Raw genomic sequence first — 16,384 nt, forward strand, 5'->3', positions numbered from 1 at the left:
TGCACTGCCCCGGTGCTTGCTCCCCTGCCCCCATCTCACAGCCCATTTCCAAAGAGCTCTAGAAATAGTGAAATTAGAGAAATAGTGAAAGTAGAGAACGGCCAGCTCTCCTGCTGGCCCCAGACAAGGTCGGTCTCCCTCGACGTACCAAACAGGACACAACTTAGCCATTGTACTTTTTATTCACATCGTGTATTTTGGCATTTTCCAGAGAAGGGCAGGGAAGAGACGGGGTGGGGAAAGACAGGCTGGAGGGCGACAGGGATCCCCATTTCCCTCACAACCCTCCTTGCCTGACCACACAGGGAGCAAACACAAAGAGGGAGGGGAGGCACGGACGCCCCCTCCCCGTGGAAGAGGCTGCACAAAGCGACACCCAGGCGCACACACAAACAAGCCCACCTCCACATCAGGGGCCGGCAGGGTTACACAGAGAAGCAGAGCACTGTGGGTTCAAGGGGCGGGGAAAGCAACGAAGTCTCCTCACAAGACAGGTGGCCGGGCCCCCCCCATCCCCTTCCTGCTCTATCCCCAAAGTCTCTCCAGTGTCCCCCGCTTTGCTTGGCCATTCTCCTGTGGCCTCGAGCTTCTTCCCTGCTGCTGAGGACAAAAAGAAAAAGGGTACAGAGCAGGGGGGGTGGTGGCTGAAGTCCATCCCTCAGCCCCTATCCCTCATGCCAGATGGTCTGTCCCCTGTCCTCAGTGGTAAGGGGTCAGTGCAGGCTCTTAGCTGGCCACTCTCTGGTAGAAGTAGATGTAGCCCAGGTCCTTGGGTGGCTTCTCAGAGGCACACACTTTCTGGTCATTGTAGATCACCCACCTGGGGAGGCAGGCGGGGGGAGGGTGGAGAAGGATGAACAGACTGGGCATCCACTCTGCATCAGCTTAGTCTCTGACACAGCCCCTGGAGTAGATCCCGATGATGCTGGGGCAAAGGTTCCCCACATTCTCAACCTGGGCCCCTGCACCCACAGGTTAGCTGCTACCTGCCTGAAGGGAGCATCCCAATCCCATTCCCTGCTCGGTCCTCAGATCCTCCAGCACCTCTATGGCAGCCCCCACCCACTCCTGCCGGGCCCAGGACCGCCAATTTTTTCTGGAAAGGGCCAGCCAGTAAGTAGTTTAGGTTTTGCAGGCCATCCGGTCTCTGACACAATTACTCAACTTTCCTGCTGCAGTGTGAAAACAGCCACCAACGACATCTACGTGAGTAAGTGTGCTTATGCCAGTAAAACTTTATTGAGAAAAGCAGGTGGCCTTGAGCTCTCTGTCATCAGCTGATCCCTGTGGTCAGGCGTTCTATGCATTTCTGGTGTCTCTGTCCCCTCCGCGCCCCCCCCCCCCCCCCACCGCAGCAGCCCTTTACCTTCTCCCACAAATATCCTGAAGACTTCAGGATGCCCCCACTCTTCCCCACCAGCACTCCCCGGTTCCGAATGTGCCCTGCCAGCCCCTCACCTGCCTTCCTTCTTGATGTGGCAGACATAGTGACCACACATAGTAGAGGTGCCCATGTGACTGATGAAGGCAAAAAGCTGATACTCTAGAGGAGACAACGAGAGGGGTCCCTGAGCGCCAGCCCAAACTCAGGACGCTAGTCTCAGGGACTGGGGGGGCAGCGACTGGGTCACAAGTCTGTCTCAGCCTCCTAGAATCCCAGCTTCAGAAGCCACGTCAGTGGCAAGAAGCTTCTGCCCCCTCTGCTTCCTGAGGGAAGCAGAGCTGCGGGGGAATGAGGAGCTGGTAGTGGACTGGCTAGACTCCACTGGCCCATCCTGCTTCCCAGGGACACTCACTTCCAGGCCCATCCCGGACTTTAGGTCCCACTGGCACAGACTCGGAGATGGAGTCGGCAGCCGAGCGGCCCTCCGAGATGTCCATGGCGGCTTCTGCATCCAGGTCATCAATGTGACTGAAGATCCAGTCCACAGCCCTTTCTAAACTATTGTTCTTGGAGAGGAGGGAAGCGTTACTCTTTCCAACAAGTTCAGGGCAAGAAAAACCACCAGTGAAGGCCTCAGTTCCTTCAGTGCAGCCATAAAAGGGGGGAAGCCTCGGCCTTGGCCATCCCACAAAGGTCTGGCTCACAAAGGATGGAACCTCACCGCCACCCGTTCTTCCCCATGGGCCCCCAGTCCTCAAACAGGGGCAGCCCATACCGTGGCCCGAAGAGCTTTCAGGGCCTGGTCCCGGGAAAAGCCCATGGAAACGATGGTGCTCACGCAGTCCTCCGGTGGGGGGTCAGCTGCTGCACTAGTGGAGCCAGGCCCGCTGGAGCCAGGCAGGATGAGGGGGTTTGCAAAATCTGCGGGGGTGAAGGGGTTGAAGTGTGTGTGTGGGAGGATGGGGGCCCTGTCCCACCCTACCGCCCAGCCCAGCCTACCTGGATCATCCATATGTGACATGACCCAGTTCATGGCGGCCTCAGCCCCACTGTTGCCCGTGTAGTAGACAGCCTTGCGGCAGGCATCCATAGGGAAGCCCATCTCCACCAGCTGGATGATGACCGATTCGTCCAACATGGGTGCTGTGGGGGGAGAAGTGACGGCACGGTGACCCGACTCCCTGGGCCGCTATCTGCCCCTCCTGCCTCCCACGGTCCAGCCCCCCGGCCCCCTCCCAACTCCCCCACCCCCATTCCATGCATTTTCCTTCCATGGCCTGGCACCTTACTCCAGAACCAAAATGGCGGCACGCCTTGATGTGGATCCCGCAGTACTAGAGACACAGAACTGAGGCTAAAGCTCTTCCGTAGATCCCCCTCCTCACCCATTCTCACAGAATGGGCCCCGTTTCTGGAGTATGATGCCTGCCTGTCCCCACCCCCAAGTGATGAGGTGACAAGGGCAGAGAGGCAACTGGCCAGTGCTACTGCCATCCACACAGAGAATGTGGCTGGGAGTGCTCTCGTCAGTCCCCACATCCAACAAGAGGGCAAGGCAGATTCAAAAGGGAGGGCAGGAGAAACACAAAGGACAGGGTCAAGGGGAGGCAGGCAGAAAAGACCCCCATCGGCAAAGAAAAGAGAGATAGGCAGGAAGAAGAGTCACTAACATGTCGGAGAGGAGAAGTGAGGGGAGCAGAAGGAGTCTTCATCTTCGTTGCCATAGAAACCAAGGCTACCTTTGGGCTCATCCGGAGTGACCAGGGGTGGGGCAATGTCAGGCAGCTCCTCCTCTCCAGGCTGCAGCCCTGCACCCCTCAACTGGGAGATGTCCAGCTCCTCCGGCATCTCAATGGACACGTCTGTGATCGCAACAGTGGGAAAAGGGTCACCTTGGCAGCTCCCTGGGGCCCTCCCGGAGAAAGCACTTGGGGTTCCTCAAAGCCCTGCTCCACACCGTGGCACTGCTCTGTAGTAAGGAGCTGCTCAGAGCGGTTCCAGTTGCGGGGACCCCGGTGTCACGTAATGGTGGGCCTGGGAATCAGGAGGCCTGGCCTCTAGTCCTAGAGCTACTTGAGATACGCTACGGACAAGGACGGGGGCCTCTGACTCGTACAGCGCAACGATCTCATACCTCTGTGGGTCTCGACTTATCTAGGACATGAGGTGAAATCAGTAGTTCTCAAAGCCGTTGGGGGCAGTAAGACTTGGGAGAACCGTTTCAAGATTATCTAAATGAGAACCTCTTACCAAGTATAAAAGTAACACCGTGAGAACCGCTTTTGGTTCTGAATCATCAGTGTAAAATCAAGTGCTTTACTATTTTTAGTCCATGCTTTTCAAACTCGGCTCATTTTGAAACACTTAGGGTAATGTTTTCCTCCTTTAGAGGAAAGTTGGAGAAATGCTAGGTTACACATGGTAAGGCCCCTTCTTTTTCTAGCATTTTCTGCTTAACCTCCCTTGCTCATCCCAGCCACCATACCCAGTTTCTTGGGCACCCAGTCTAAGCCGAAGGTGAACTTCTTGATCTGGATGACCAGGTAGTCAGGGAAAGAGGCAAATCGTGTGGTCCTAGGGAAGAGAGAACGTTCTGGTACCCAGAGAATCCCAAAGATCTCTTCTCCTAAAACCCCCACCCTGGGGTTCAGCCTCTCATGGGTAGAAGACCTGAGAGCCCAGAAGACACTTCAGATTCTTATCTTGCCCTGGGCAGACATCAGAGCATCTGCAGACAAGGAGCAGCAGAAGCCAGGGGCCTGTCAAAGGGGTGGGGGTGGGAGGGGGGAGAATGGCTGAAATCCCTTAAGACCAAAGCACTCTTTCAGATCTCAAGCCTATGCCAACGAAAGAATGAGGCTCAAACTCAGGCCATTTGCTAGAAATCCAAACTCTGTCCAAAATGCAGACTATGTGTCTTTGCCCTCACGAGTGGACAGAAGCTGCACTAGAACGTGACCCTGTCCCACAAGAGAAGACGGCGTGACAGGGACAGGACAAGGGGATGTGGCAATCATCCACATCGACTGCTGCTGGGGCCTCTCGCTTCCCTCAGGGCCAGCTCCAAGGGATACAGCCCTGAGGAGCCAACCAGGAAGGGACGGAAGACTGGGAACGAGGCAGAGGATATCTCTGGGATCACCCTGACAGTGGCCCGAAACCGGAGGCGCAGACCACCAGGACTTACTTGACAGCTACGGATTTGGCCTGCAGGGCCGTGCTCCAGAAGTCGTCCACCTGCTCTGGGGCCCCGTAGGCCTCCAGGCAGGAGCTGAAGGGTACCTGGGCCCGGACCAGCTCTGGCAGTGGCAGTTTCTCCTCCTCGGCCTGCCGCTTCTTCTCCTCATACTCGAGAAGCTCCTCTGTGACAAAATTGGTGGGTGAGTTCTTCAGAGGCTACGGCCTCTTGCCCTCCTTTTTGCCTTGCCAGCTTGTCAGCTGCCCCCTACTCTCCAAACCCACATGACCCATGCACGGCTGATCTCGCCTTTTGGCCCCAGCACAGCGCTGACAAGCCAAGGTGCTCCTACCTCCCTGAGACAGCCCTGCTCTGGACTCCCAGCTGCGGGAGCAGGGCACCCCATGGGCGTCCTAGTGCCCCTCCCAGGCCTCACGGCCCCACCACACCCGGGCCTCGCTGGGAGCAACCTGCCTTTGTTAAGGGCTGTGTCCATGGGCACAGGCAGCTGCATGATATAGTCAACTCGCTGGGTGTACTTGACCTTCTCTGTGGCCAGGCACTTGATCTTCTCCTCCACCAAAAAGCGGAACACCTCGTTAGGGTTTTCAGAGCTCCGACAATTCCTCTACAGGAAAGAGGCAGGGTGGGGAGGTCTGCGCGGTCAGGGAGGGGAATAGGGGCCTGAAAGGGTCACTAGGCACTCAGGGAGAGAGAGGAAAGGAAGGGAGTCTGCCCTGAGCAGGCACGCGGATATAATAGTAGATCCTTCCCTAATTAACTGCCCCTCCCCTCGCCCCGGTGCCATCATAGGAGACCGCGGTGGAACGTATCGGTATTTTTCTATGCAGGCAATAAGCATCCTCATCTCATTTTCTCTGGGTGTATCCTGCATTCAGCTGCAAACCCATTGAGCAAAAGGATCACTGCTTAGCTTTCCCAGTCTCCACGGGGGCACCTGCTACTCACGGGGAAGACCCGGTGCACGCAGACCCCCCGTGTCCCGGGGAGGGCCTGGCTGGGGCTGACTGGAAAGAATGGGCAGGAGGGAGACAGGCGAGAGCTGCAGGCAGAGGGAGGGAATGTGGACGGCCTCCTTGCCATCTTGCCAGCTCTTACCTCCACCATGTTGATGAGGTGAAGAAAGAACTCTTGGGCATCCTGCTGCCGGTTGGTGGAGAACTCAGGGTGACCCTTGCCAATGAGGGCCTTGAACATCCGAGGGGCGATGCCATCTTGAACTTCCTAGGCAGAGCCAGCGCAGCGATTCAGCTGGGGCTCAAGAGGCCACAAGGGGCCTTGTTTAGACATCTCCCAGACCTCAGTCTCCCCTTAATTCCAGAGCCTGAAAGGGATAGAGTCCCAGACTCACCTTTTGGTCTGGGACCTGCTCCCCATCGCCTGATTCCGGGGCTGGCTTGGAATACTCTCCCGAGAGCAGGCCGTGGCCCAGTTTGGCCCTGCGTTAACATCCAAGAGAACCATTTAGCTTCAGTCCACTAATGACCATCTGGCCTCTCTCTGTGCCTTTCCCCCTCCCAACTCAATCTCTGCTGATGGCCCTTAGGCAACTCTCTACAATGTGAAAAACCGCAGACTCCCCAGGAGCCCAAGTCAGGGCAGGCAGCACGGCCGGAGGCAAACCCTACACTGCTGCCCCCTCCAGGCGGTGGTCGTGGAGGAGAAAGAAGGCATGGGGGCGGCGAGGCTCTCAGGAGCCTCTGTACACAGGACCTGGCTACATACACCTGGGTGCTGAAGTCCTGGGTAGGGTCTGTCGGGGCATTCTGGAAGATCTTCTCCAGCTTATCCACATACCTAAGAGCCAAGGGAAGCACAATTAGAGGTGCTTTGGCATGCTCCAAGGGAAAGGGGAGGGAGTATTACCCACTTGCTCAAGGAATAGGCTCCCTCCAGAGTGGGGAGTTACGGGGTTGAACCGTAGAGTCCCCCTTCTTCCCGGCAACCTGCCCTTCCTCCCCTTCCCACTGTGCCAGCATCCGTGCACTCCGCTACCTTCTTTCCCGGTCTCCTCCCCAGGAGTGAGCCAGGGGAAGGGAGAAGGCAGCCTAGGAGAAGGGTAAGGGCAGCTCCCATTATCTGGGATGAAACAGGTCTCTCTCCTAGTGTCCCAGGTCCTCCCCTTTCCCCGGGGCTCCCCTATGGCCACGGCAGGTCCTCATCTGCTGTCACTGGTCTCAAGTAGAGAGAGCATCCCCTCCCCACTGAGTCAGGCAGGAGGCCAGGGAGTGCCCTGGGATGGGTGTTCTGCCCTCAGTGGGACCCATGGGGCTGGGGGACAGTGCTGCTCAAACTGACGGGAGTATGCCAGCCACAGTGTCACAGGAATGAAGACTGAGCCAGAACACAGAGGTCCTGACGGTGGCTGAAGGAGTGTGGCCTAGAGGCTGGCGTCCAGCAGAGCTGTGGGGCAGGGGTCCACAGTCATGGGGAGGGGGTGCCACTTACTTCCTCTGGAAGTCGGGGATGCTGAAGAGCACCTGGACCACCGAGTTGAGGTAGCAGCTGTTACCCAGGTTCCGGATGCCCGTGTAGCCAGGCCCAAACAGGGGCTTCAGGGGCACACCCAACTCCTGGATCAGCTCCCATTCACCAATCCGCTGGTTCATATCGATCTCCAGTTCCGTCATCGTCTTGTCCGTCTGCAAGGAAAGGGGCACTTCAGACCCGGTGAGAAACTCAGTCCTGGATTTTTCACACTGATCCCTCACAGAGTCCAGGACAGTCCCCGGCCGGAGCTTCAAATGTGTTTGATTACGGACTCTCATACAGGAGACACACTGGCTAGTCCTAGTCCCAGTTCTCGAAGGTCATGCGCAATTATTCCCTATGCTTTGAGTCATCAGGCCTCTGCCCAGGTGACAAAAAGAAATGAATAGGATTCCCTCCGCTTGAAGTGTTTTTTCCATTCTGAAGTTACCCCTTCTCACCCCTCAGCTCTGCACGTAGGTATCACTGCCTCGATCCCCTCGACCGGCCTGGTCTTCCTGGTGTACACTACTCCTGCAGCACCTGTCGTTCTGTGTTTTGTTTTGTTTTTTTTAAGTAGGCGCCACACTGGGCATAGAACCCAACATGGGGCTTGAACTCACAACTCTGAGATCAAGACCTGAGCTGAGAACAAGAGTCAGATGCTTAACCCACTAAGCCACCCAGGTGCCCCCTAGGTCTCTTTCCCAACACCCCTCGGTTTGTGGTTAGTCACTCATTCACCTGAGCAGATGATAAGTGTCTGCCTTTCCATCTAGAATATGAGTCTGTCTTAGTCACACAGTGCCTAGCGTATAGTAGGTACTCAGTAGTATTCAATGAGTGAATAAATGATTCTAGAAAGCTTTTCAAAGGAAGCTCAAATGTCCTGGGGACTGGGATAACTGTGGCAGCTGCCGCTGACACACCGCTTCAGCCTCAGGCTGGGACGGGCCTGGCAGGGAGGGATGAGGAGCATCGGAATCCGAAGGGGACCTTACCTTCTGCATCTTTAGCATGTCAATGCCAAAGTGGGACAGGTGCTCAGCCAGGTTGGGGTCCAGGACCATGTCATCCTCATCATAGGAGTACACGTCTAGGGCAGGAGGCAGGAGGCAGGAGGAGTGGGGTCAGAGGGGGTGGCCCTGGATTGGCCAGGCCTCCAATCCCACTCCCTGCCCCAAGGGGGCGCTGGTGGGACAGAAGGATGAGCCTGGAAAGTCAGCCCTCTTGGCGGTCCTGAGGGGCAGTGCGGTCATGGTTATGGTCACCGATCACCGGCCCTTCCGAGACTGGCTGTCAGGGATGATGGTGTGAAAGAGAGCAAGGGCTAGAGTTACTTGTCACTCTACTGGGCAGGGTAGGGTGGTAGGCTCAGAGGGGTTTGGAAGGATACTCATTAAACAGATAATGCTGGTAACCTCTAAGAAAAGGACTGGGATTTGGGGGGTTAACTGAAGATTTAGTCTCATCTGCAATATTTTCATTGTTCATCAAGAGAACACACGGACATGTTCTGTCATATGCACCGAGTAACAGTTAAGACACACTCCAGCAGGGAGGAAGCTGGGGGAGGGGCGGGAGTACCGGCTCCATCAGGTGTGATGGTGCCCAGCTTGACAGCTAACGGGTAGCCCGTCTCCCTGTAGTGCTCCACGGCATGGTTGTTGCCCCCGCTGCCGTCGAAGTAGCGTCGGCCACAGAGAATGGAGCCATCTGTCAAGTTGAGCCACAGGTTCTCTCTCATGTCACACTTGGAACACTTCCAGCCACTAACCCGGGGAGAAGAAAGTCACTGAAACAGGGGTCAGGGGTAATGGCATTGGCCCCCTGCCAGTCCAACAGCTCCCTCTTCTCTCCTTTGGACGTCCCTTTGCTGAGTTCATCTCCCCCAGTCCCCCTCCTTAGCCTGCTCCCAACCCTCTCTCCCACCAGATCCCCCGGGAGGGTGGCCTCTCTGCCATGCCCTGGGGGGTTGTACCCCAAGGTGGAGGGGCCAGGCCTCACCAGGGAGGGATTCGAGCTGGGTTGTCCAGCTGCTTGAGGTTGAAGGCATGCTTAGACACCTGTCGTACTTCTCCATCCCAGGCCTGCACCTCCTGCTTGCGGGAGGCTGAGTCAGCTGACAGCAGGGCCTCCACCGCACTGGTCACCTGGGGGAAGCAGAGGGTCAGAGATGGCACCCAGCCCTCCCCCATCCCCTGTCCCTCTAGCCCCTCAGTCTCCAGCTTTCTCAGGGCTTGCCCAAGACTTCACTGCTCGGGCCCTGCTTGCCCTAGAGTCCCTGGTAGGGTGGGATGGTATTCATACCCGATCTCTGACAATGTCAGGCAGTCCCCCCAACCCATCCCGGGCAATCTCCAGGTAATCCGGCAAGATAACAATCTTCACATCCTCATCATATTCAAATTTCTCCTCGCTGAGGTCAAATCCGCCTTCCATGCCTGGTAAAACAGGGAAGAGGAGGGAGGGTAGGATGACCACCACAGGTAAATGTCCCTCCTTCCATACAGCATCTCCTTGTGTCCCCCTCCAGAGCTCTAGGGGCACTGATCAGGCCCATTCTTATGGGGCTTTCCTGGAATGCCTGAGAGCAGGGAAGACAAGTTCAGAAAGAATGGGACCATAATGGAGCTCACCAATAGCCAACCGGGTGGGCTTCTTACGGGGGGGATCTCCAGTGCTTGTAGTAGTGTCCTCTTCCTTCTGCAATCAGGCAGGAAGGGCCAGGATCAGCAAAGAGTACCAGGGAAGGGATAAATGGGGAGGATGGACAGGACAGAGTGGGTTAATCTTAGAAGGGAATGGAATAAAAAAACAAACAAACATGGGTACTGAGTTCTAATGATACCAACAGAAATAGGTGAGAGGGGGAAATTGAGGCCAATAGGAGATCAGAACGAAAGCGACAGATTCAAAATGGAGGTGCAGTGGTGCCTCAATGTCCCCCCACCTCGCCCCAGCCTTGTCCCTACCGGGCGCCGGGTCCTCCGGAGGTGCAGGTAAACTCGCTGGCCCGTCTTGTTGAAATGTCTCTCCACATACTGTTTCCCAAAGCCCAGGAATGTGTTCATGCAGATGTACAGGCCACCCTCAGACTCCTGTAGTACAAGAGGCAGGGGGGAAAGTACAGGGAGGATGCAGCCTGGCCAGGTGGGGAAACCAAGACCCAAGGCCGGACACTGCCGGTTTCCAAAAGAAAGACCCTGTTCTCCAACATCACGTGGCTCTCGGGAAGTCATTTAGCCTTTTAGGACCTGGTATATGGTGAAGATTCTCGCCCCTCTCCTATGAATTTGATAACAACCAAGGATACCGGGGCGGAAAAACATCTGTCATTCACCATTCCTCTTCCTTCTTGATCCTTCTTTGAGCTCTGGAGCCTTCTAATCAATTGCGGAGAAATCCTTTTACTTTTTTTTTTTTTTTTAAGATTTTATTAATTTACTTGAGAGAGAGAAAGAGAGAGTGTGCACAAGCAGGGGGAGAGGGAGAGGCAAGTTCCCCGCTAAGCAGGACCCCAGGTTCATGACCTGAGCCAAAGGCAGACGCCTAACTGTTGGAGCCACTTAGGCACTCCCCTTTTTCTCTTTCCTTGAGGTAAACTGGAGTCAAATACTATGGATTTCCAGGGCCAGTGATTATATTCAGAGGGAAAAGGGGTCCTTTCCCAGGAGAGGAAAGCCCTGCATGCCAGACACAGAACCTAAAGCAGGGACACAATGCCAAACCCTGTCTCATCTCCAGGACTCAGAAAACCTTCCAGACTCGAGGAGCAGAGATGCTAGCACCCAATTCCTGAGCTTGCCAGCAAGCCCAGACTTTTCCTTTACCACATCCTACTAGGTCATTAAACCTTGGTCCACGCTGGGTCTTCTCCCTCCTTTCCTGCTAAAGCCTAGCTCCAGGGTAACAATGCCTTGTCCGGGGCTCACTGCTATACCTGGGTCTCGTTTGGCAGGGACATGAAGACAAGCATTCTCCAGCCACTACCCGGCTGCCTCCCCTCTGACCAATAACTAAAACCCCCGCTGAAGTCCATCAACTGCCAACCTCAAAGCCATTCCCCCATAGAATAATCTAGCAGCATCTGCTAAGACAGCTAAAACACATATAACCCAGGAAGAAAATAGGGAAAAACAAGGGTCCACCCCAAATCACAGCTAAGAAGAGAGGATGAGCTTCTCTAAAATGGAACAAGTCTGCCAGTGCCTTTGTGAATAGTGATGGATAAGGTGGAGGAGGTAATTGGAGAAAACAAGAGTCTTGCCTCAGATCTGAGCTACGACAGGCGTTTTCTGCCTTGAATACACGCCTCAGTGGCCTTGAAAAATTCTCTGTGATATGAAAAATAGGGCACTCTCTAAGGCAGTTCTTGGTCCCATTGATTGCTCTGTACCACTCCCTAGAACAGTGTGGGTTACAATGTTGATGAGCAAACGGGACATTTTTCATCAGGGAGGTCAAATAAGCTCCCTTCCTACCATGAACCCAATCTGAAGATAATCAAACATGCCGGAAGTCAGTTAGGAAAGCAACTAAGCCACACTGGAGATCTCCTGATTTGGGATGAGAGGAGGAAAGTATTACAAGCTTACAAAAACACCATTTGGATTATTTGAAGCAGTCACTAAGAAGAGACAGACAGGAGTGTGAAGAGGGACCCACTGACTTCTACCATCTGTTGGTAATTAAGAAAAACCTTTCCCTCCTGAGAAAGACAGTGCTTCACCCGGCACTTGATGAACTGGGTGGCATGTGGGAGCTCCCCGGTAACCGAACTCCTTGGTTAGAAATAAAATACACTGGTTTCCTCAAGGCTTGGGAACCCTGGGGCTCTGCTCTGAGCCGTCCTCTTTTAGCTTTGCCAAAGCCAGACTCCAGAGAAGCAGGACATTGTCTGAGGCTCACATCAAAGCCTAGCAAACCAAGCAAACCACAAATCACAGTGATGATCCTGAACTGGGCCTTAGATCATGCTGCTATACTCAGCACTGGCGATGCATTAATGAAGCCTTTCCACTCTGACTTGCAGTTTTCCCAGCTATGAGCTGGTCTGGCTCAACACCCTGGGCAGGGCCCAGGGGCCGCTGGTCGGGAGGGGTAGCGAGGGGGGCGGATCCCAACCCGGCTGCTGCCCTCTCAGTTAAGGCTCTGGCCAGGCCAAAGGCTAGTCTCCGCTTGACGGTGACACAGGAAGGCAGAACTGCAGGAAGGGAGGTTCCGGGTGGAGCCTGCAAAACGTGAAGCATGGTGTGGGTGGAGGCTTTGTCTAACTAGTCAAGAGTGGGAGCGGGATGGGAAAGGGGTCTTAGTATCCTCCACGAAAGACACCGTCTCTCTGGGAATACTTTTAAAAGGGTTCCCTCTGCTCTCTGTGACGGGCGGGAAAAAGAGAGGGGGCTGCAGTTCCAGGTCACCTCAGAGAAACGACTAGAGCTTTCCTCCCTTCTTCTCTCTCTCCTCCCTACCACCAATGACCCACCTCCCCGCCCCCTGTCTACATTAACCATGGGTGGAGTCTCTCTAACTCGGCCCTTCTCAGAACCGGCCTTCTTCACGGTCACCTCCAGACTACTAGGCGCCCACAAACTGCAGTCCCCACCCTCCAACCCTAACCCCGGCCCCGGACCGTGCGGGGTCGCCCCATCCCTCCCACACGAGACTACAAAACCCGGAGGGCCGTGCGCGGCAGGCAAGGCCAACTCCCAGGCTTTCGCAGGGGTCCACTTGGGGGATGTAGTCCGACGATCGGATGCGCCTCTACCTTGGAACGGCAATGAGGGGAGAGAGCGACTACGATCCCCACAGTGCTCCACGAGACGGGGAACGGGCGAGGCAGGCGCGGTGGCTTCCGGGGGCGGTAGTCATACGACAGCTCCGGCTAATTAAATGCAACGGCAGGGAGGAGCGCGGAAGACTACAAGTCCCATGGTGCATCGCAGGAAGGCGGTAGCCCAAGCCTTGCAGGCCCCGGCAGAATGACCAGGGCGATGGAAGGAAGTCGTGCTCGCTGCGGGCGTGGGGAATGGGCTTACCGGTGTGTCGAAAGAGAAGGCGCACTCGTCTTTGTGGACCCGGTCTCCAGCCTTAGGAACCCGGATCGTCGGTAATACTGACAGCAGCGCCTCCTCACTCAGCTCCGCCATGACACCGGCAGCAGCTCCTCCACACACAGCGGCTCCCACCGTTCCCAGTCCCCCACCCCCTAGGCTTGCCGTCCAATGAGCACTACTCGTTAGGTGCATGCGCTAAAGGGAGGACGCGCGAGAGTGGCAGTTGGACGTAGCCTGCCTACTAGTGCTCCGCCCTCTGCCCTACTCTTGACTAACGCCAATGAAAAGCGCTTCTAATGCAAGCGATGGTCGAGGGAACCAATCCCACGCTCCCAAGGGCAGAGCGCATGTAGAGCAGCGAGGAGGGTCCCGGAATTTTGGATGCTCGGATTCTGGGACCCCTAGTCCCTTCGCGTGTCTTCTATCAAAGAGCAGGAACTGACGGTTGTTTAAACCAATCAATCCCAGAAACTTCCCTGGGTCCTGTCCAATCGGAAAGTAGAAGGCCCGTAGTACTCTTGGTATTTGAACCGGGGCTGTCCAATGAGGCGGAGTATGAGGGGGGTCGTGCCGAGTGATTGATAACCCCGTCAGCCAATAAGGATGACTAGCTCTGTCGCCTCAGAAAAACCTTCATAACCACATCTCCAGTTGGATCTGTACGAAATCGCGTAAAAACTCATGACTCTTTTTTTTTAATAAAATTCTTTGGGTTTTGAAACTGAAGACGTTAAAAGCGAAGACCGGCACGCCTCAACGTCTCACGACGGACAGCTCGGAACCCGTTGCGGAACAAAAGTCCCCTGAGCAGGGCGGTGTCAACCCTGGGCCAGCCGAGCCGCTGCTCTTTGGCCCCACTGTTCTCATGATAGACGTCGCCCTCGCCCAATGGCGTCCCGCACTGGAGGCGGGTCTCACAAGGAGGCCCAGAGGAGCCTGCGTCGGCTCCACCAATAGAGTCAAAGCAGGGGGCGTGGCGGGAGGTTTGAAACTCGGCGTTGGGAGTTGAGGCTCCTGCTGCGGTGCACCCAGAAGAGGAATCGGGGCCTGGTAAGTGATTTGAGTTCGTTAGCGTCCAAGTTAGCGAGTAAGTTAGAGGGCCCAGCGGAATGAGCCGGCCTGTCAGCTGCACCAGTCATTATCTCCACAGAGGCCTCTGGCCGGGCGGCCGGGAAGGCTCCTTGTCCGGGAACCGGGAAAATCGGGTGGTCTGCAGTCAGAGGTCAGACGTGGTCGCGGTAATGGCTGAGACCTGAGTCATTTCTCACAGGCGTTCCCTCCTCGCCCCCGGCCGGGCCCTGCCCCACCTTATTCCTCCTGGTTGAGATGGGCTCAGCCAAGAGCGCCCCGGTCACCCCGGCGCGGCCTCCGCTGCACAACAAGCTCCTGGCGCGGGTGGCGGACCCGCGTTCGCCCAGTGCCGGCATCCTGCGCACTCCCATCCAGGTACGCCGGGCCGGGTGGGGGAGGCAGAGTCGGCCTTCGTGGGCCTCTGCCTAGCCTGATTCTGAGAAAGCCCTCACGCCCTCCTCTTTCTAATCCGAGGCCCTATTTTCCACTTTCTTAATCCGGATGGGGCAGGCTGAATGCCCGAGGGCTTTGGCCTTGCCTGCTTGGACTATCCACCAGGGCCTAGAGACCTGGGAGGGAAGAAAGAGTCCGGGTCCAGACTTGTAGCCTTTGGTTCTGCCAGGTGGAGAGTTCTCCACAGCCCAACCTACCAGCAGGGGAGCAGCTGGAGGGTCCTGATCAGGCCCAGGACTCAGATCCCCGCTCTCCTACCCTTGGCATTGCACGCACACCTATGAAGACCAGCACTGGAGGTAAATGGTGGGCCCAGGAAACTCTGGTAAGGCTGTCACCTAGGATCCGTGGGTTGGGCTAATAAAGCCATCTTCTCCATCCTCTTGCTTTTAACCAGTCTTACTCTTCTCTCAACGTTTCTCCTCTCACCTTGATTTCTCTCTTCCTGATCCCTTGCCCACCAGGGCATGAATCCTAAAGCTCCTGTATCTTTTCCTCCTTGATGAATGATTTGTCACTATCTCACTTGACTTCTCCCCCCAGAACCCCCAAGCCCACTGGTGAAGCAGCTGAGTGAAGTATTTGAGACCGAAGCCTCCAAATCAAATCTGCCCCCAGAGCCTGTTCTGCCCTTAGAGGCAACTTCATCTTCTGAATTGGACTTGCCTCTCGGCACCCAGCTTTCCCTTGAGGACCAGACGCCACCCTGCAGCCAGACTGAGTTCCCCTCCAAGCAGGTGTTCTCCAGGGAGGAAGCAGGACAACCCTCAGAAACCCCCATGGCCGGCCAGGGCTCGGACAAGCCCTCAAGAGACCCTGAGACGCCCCGATCTTCAGGTACAGAATCTAAGGGCAAGGTAGAGGGAAAAGAAACAGGGATAATGTCCACGGATGAGTGTAGAAAGAATAAACTGTAAGCCCCTAATTTTGGCTTTTGCTTTAACCCCATACCCACCCTAGGTTCTAAGCACAATAGAAGGAAAGCAAATGGCAAGGTACTAGGGAGATCTCCCCTCACCATCCTACAGGATGACAATTCCCCCGGAACTCTGGCACCACGACAGGTAAAGGGGGAGAGGGTGAAAACTTACTGACCAAGGCAGGCTGGAGGGTGGGAGGCCTTTTTACCCGATCTTCCCTCTCCTGAACAACCTCCCTCCCTCCTCCAAATCACACACTGCTTTTGGCAGGGTAAGCGGCCTTCTGCCCTGAGTGAAAATGCTAGGGAGCTAAAGGAAGGGGCCATTCTGGGAACTGGACGACTTCTGAAAACTGGAGGCCGAGTGTGGGAGCAGGGCCAGGACCAGGACAAGGAAAATCAGCACTTTCCAAACTTGGTGGAGAACTAGGTTGAGCGTGGCCCCAGCACTGGCTTCACCCGGGGCCGGGTGATATTGCGTCCCCTCCATCCCATCTTTTCCTGGGAGACTGGAAAGGCTCGTTGCCTTCAACCCCCCTACACTCCTGGCTCGGGGACTCAGCGCTTTCTTGGGCTTTGTGTCTCATGTGTTTCTTGTATATTAAAGAAAGTGGTTTTAAATGATGTTTTTCAGTGTTCTACCTAAACCTTGCAGAGGGCTACTGTAGGTAGAGAAGCATCCTGGGGAACTTGGGTTCCCTGTCCTCCAAGCCACTTTCACACTCTTCCCATAAGTCCTGGTATTCCCCAGAGCTCTGTCCTTGGCCTTTTCCTCTTGCGCTCCCTAGGTGTGCACTTCTAGAGCTTTAACTATCATTTACTTATATTCTGGT

The 16,384-nt window shown here is 55.6% G+C and overlaps 2 protein-coding genes across 3 annotated transcripts; one reads left to right on the top strand and one right to left on the bottom strand.

Moving 5' to 3' along the window:
* Window positions 1–169: 169 nt before the first annotated feature.
* On the bottom strand, window positions 170–13,474 carry USP5 (ubiquitin specific peptidase 5). Of its 2 annotated transcripts, none has more exons than XM_046011399.1 (20): window positions 13,091–13,474; window positions 10,028–10,153; window positions 9,692–9,758; window positions 9,363–9,496; window positions 9,060–9,205; window positions 8,640–8,824; window positions 8,054–8,148; window positions 7,032–7,225; window positions 6,309–6,380; window positions 5,935–6,022; window positions 5,682–5,807; window positions 5,037–5,190; window positions 4,572–4,746; window positions 3,870–3,958; window positions 3,124–3,246; window positions 2,384–2,527; window positions 2,160–2,305; window positions 1,797–1,950; window positions 1,459–1,543; window positions 170–820 (listed from the first exon to the last, which is right to left on the bottom strand). In XM_046011399.1, exons 1-20 carry the CDS (start codon window positions 13,298–13,300, stop codon window positions 727–729), a joined length of 2,607 nt encoding a protein of 868 aa, XP_045867355.1. In that variant the 5' UTR covers window positions 13,301–13,474; the 3' UTR covers window positions 170–726. The 2 variants fall into 2 exon arrangements, with proteins under 2 accessions (XP_045867355.1, XP_045867354.1); XM_046011398.1 differs by having other exon boundaries at window positions 3,055–3,246.
* A 170-nt stretch (window positions 13,475–13,644) lies between these two features.
* CDCA3 (cell division cycle associated 3) lies at window positions 13,645–16,172 on the top strand. The gene is made up of 6 exons (XM_046011403.1): window positions 13,645–14,158; window positions 14,379–14,554; window positions 14,802–14,931; window positions 15,176–15,469; window positions 15,593–15,696; window positions 15,823–16,172. Exons 2-6 carry the CDS (start codon window positions 14,435–14,437, stop codon window positions 15,979–15,981), a joined length of 807 nt encoding a protein of 268 aa, XP_045867359.1. The 5' UTR covers window positions 13,645–14,158; window positions 14,379–14,434; the 3' UTR covers window positions 15,982–16,172.
* Window positions 16,173–16,384: the final 212 nt, after the last annotated feature.

The sequence above is a fragment of the Meles meles genome, chromosome 7 (assembly GCF_922984935.1).
Source record: "Meles meles chromosome 7, mMelMel3.1 paternal haplotype, whole genome shotgun sequence".
In the NCBI taxonomy this organism is placed as follows: domain Eukaryota; kingdom Metazoa; phylum Chordata; class Mammalia; order Carnivora; family Mustelidae; genus Meles; species Meles meles.

Bases quoted from the DNA above. Each gene is read 5' to 3' on its own strand.
- CDCA3 (XM_046011403.1), top strand. From the start codon at position 14,435: ATGGGCTCAGCCAAGAGCGCCCCGGTCACCCCGGCGCGGCCTCCGCTG. The intron at 14,932-15,175 runs GTAAATGGTGGG...TTCTCCCCCCAG, and splicing joins TATGAAGACCAGCACTGGAG to AACCCCCAAGCCCACTGGTG. The intron at 15,470-15,592 runs GTACAGAATCTA...TACCCACCCTAG, and splicing joins TGAGACGCCCCGATCTTCAG to GTTCTAAGCACAATAGAAGG.
- USP5 (XM_046011398.1), bottom strand. From the start codon at position 13,300: ATGCACCTAACGAGTAGTGCTCATTGGACGGCAAGCCTAGGGGGTGGG. The intron at 10,154-13,090 runs GTAAGCCCATTC...CTTGTACTACAG, and splicing joins CCTTCTCTTTCGACACACCG to GAGTCTGAGGGTGGCCTGTA. The intron at 4,747-5,036 runs GCAGGTTGCTCC...ATTTTGTCACAG, and splicing joins GGACACAGCCCTTAACAAAG to AGGAGCTTCTCGAGTATGAG.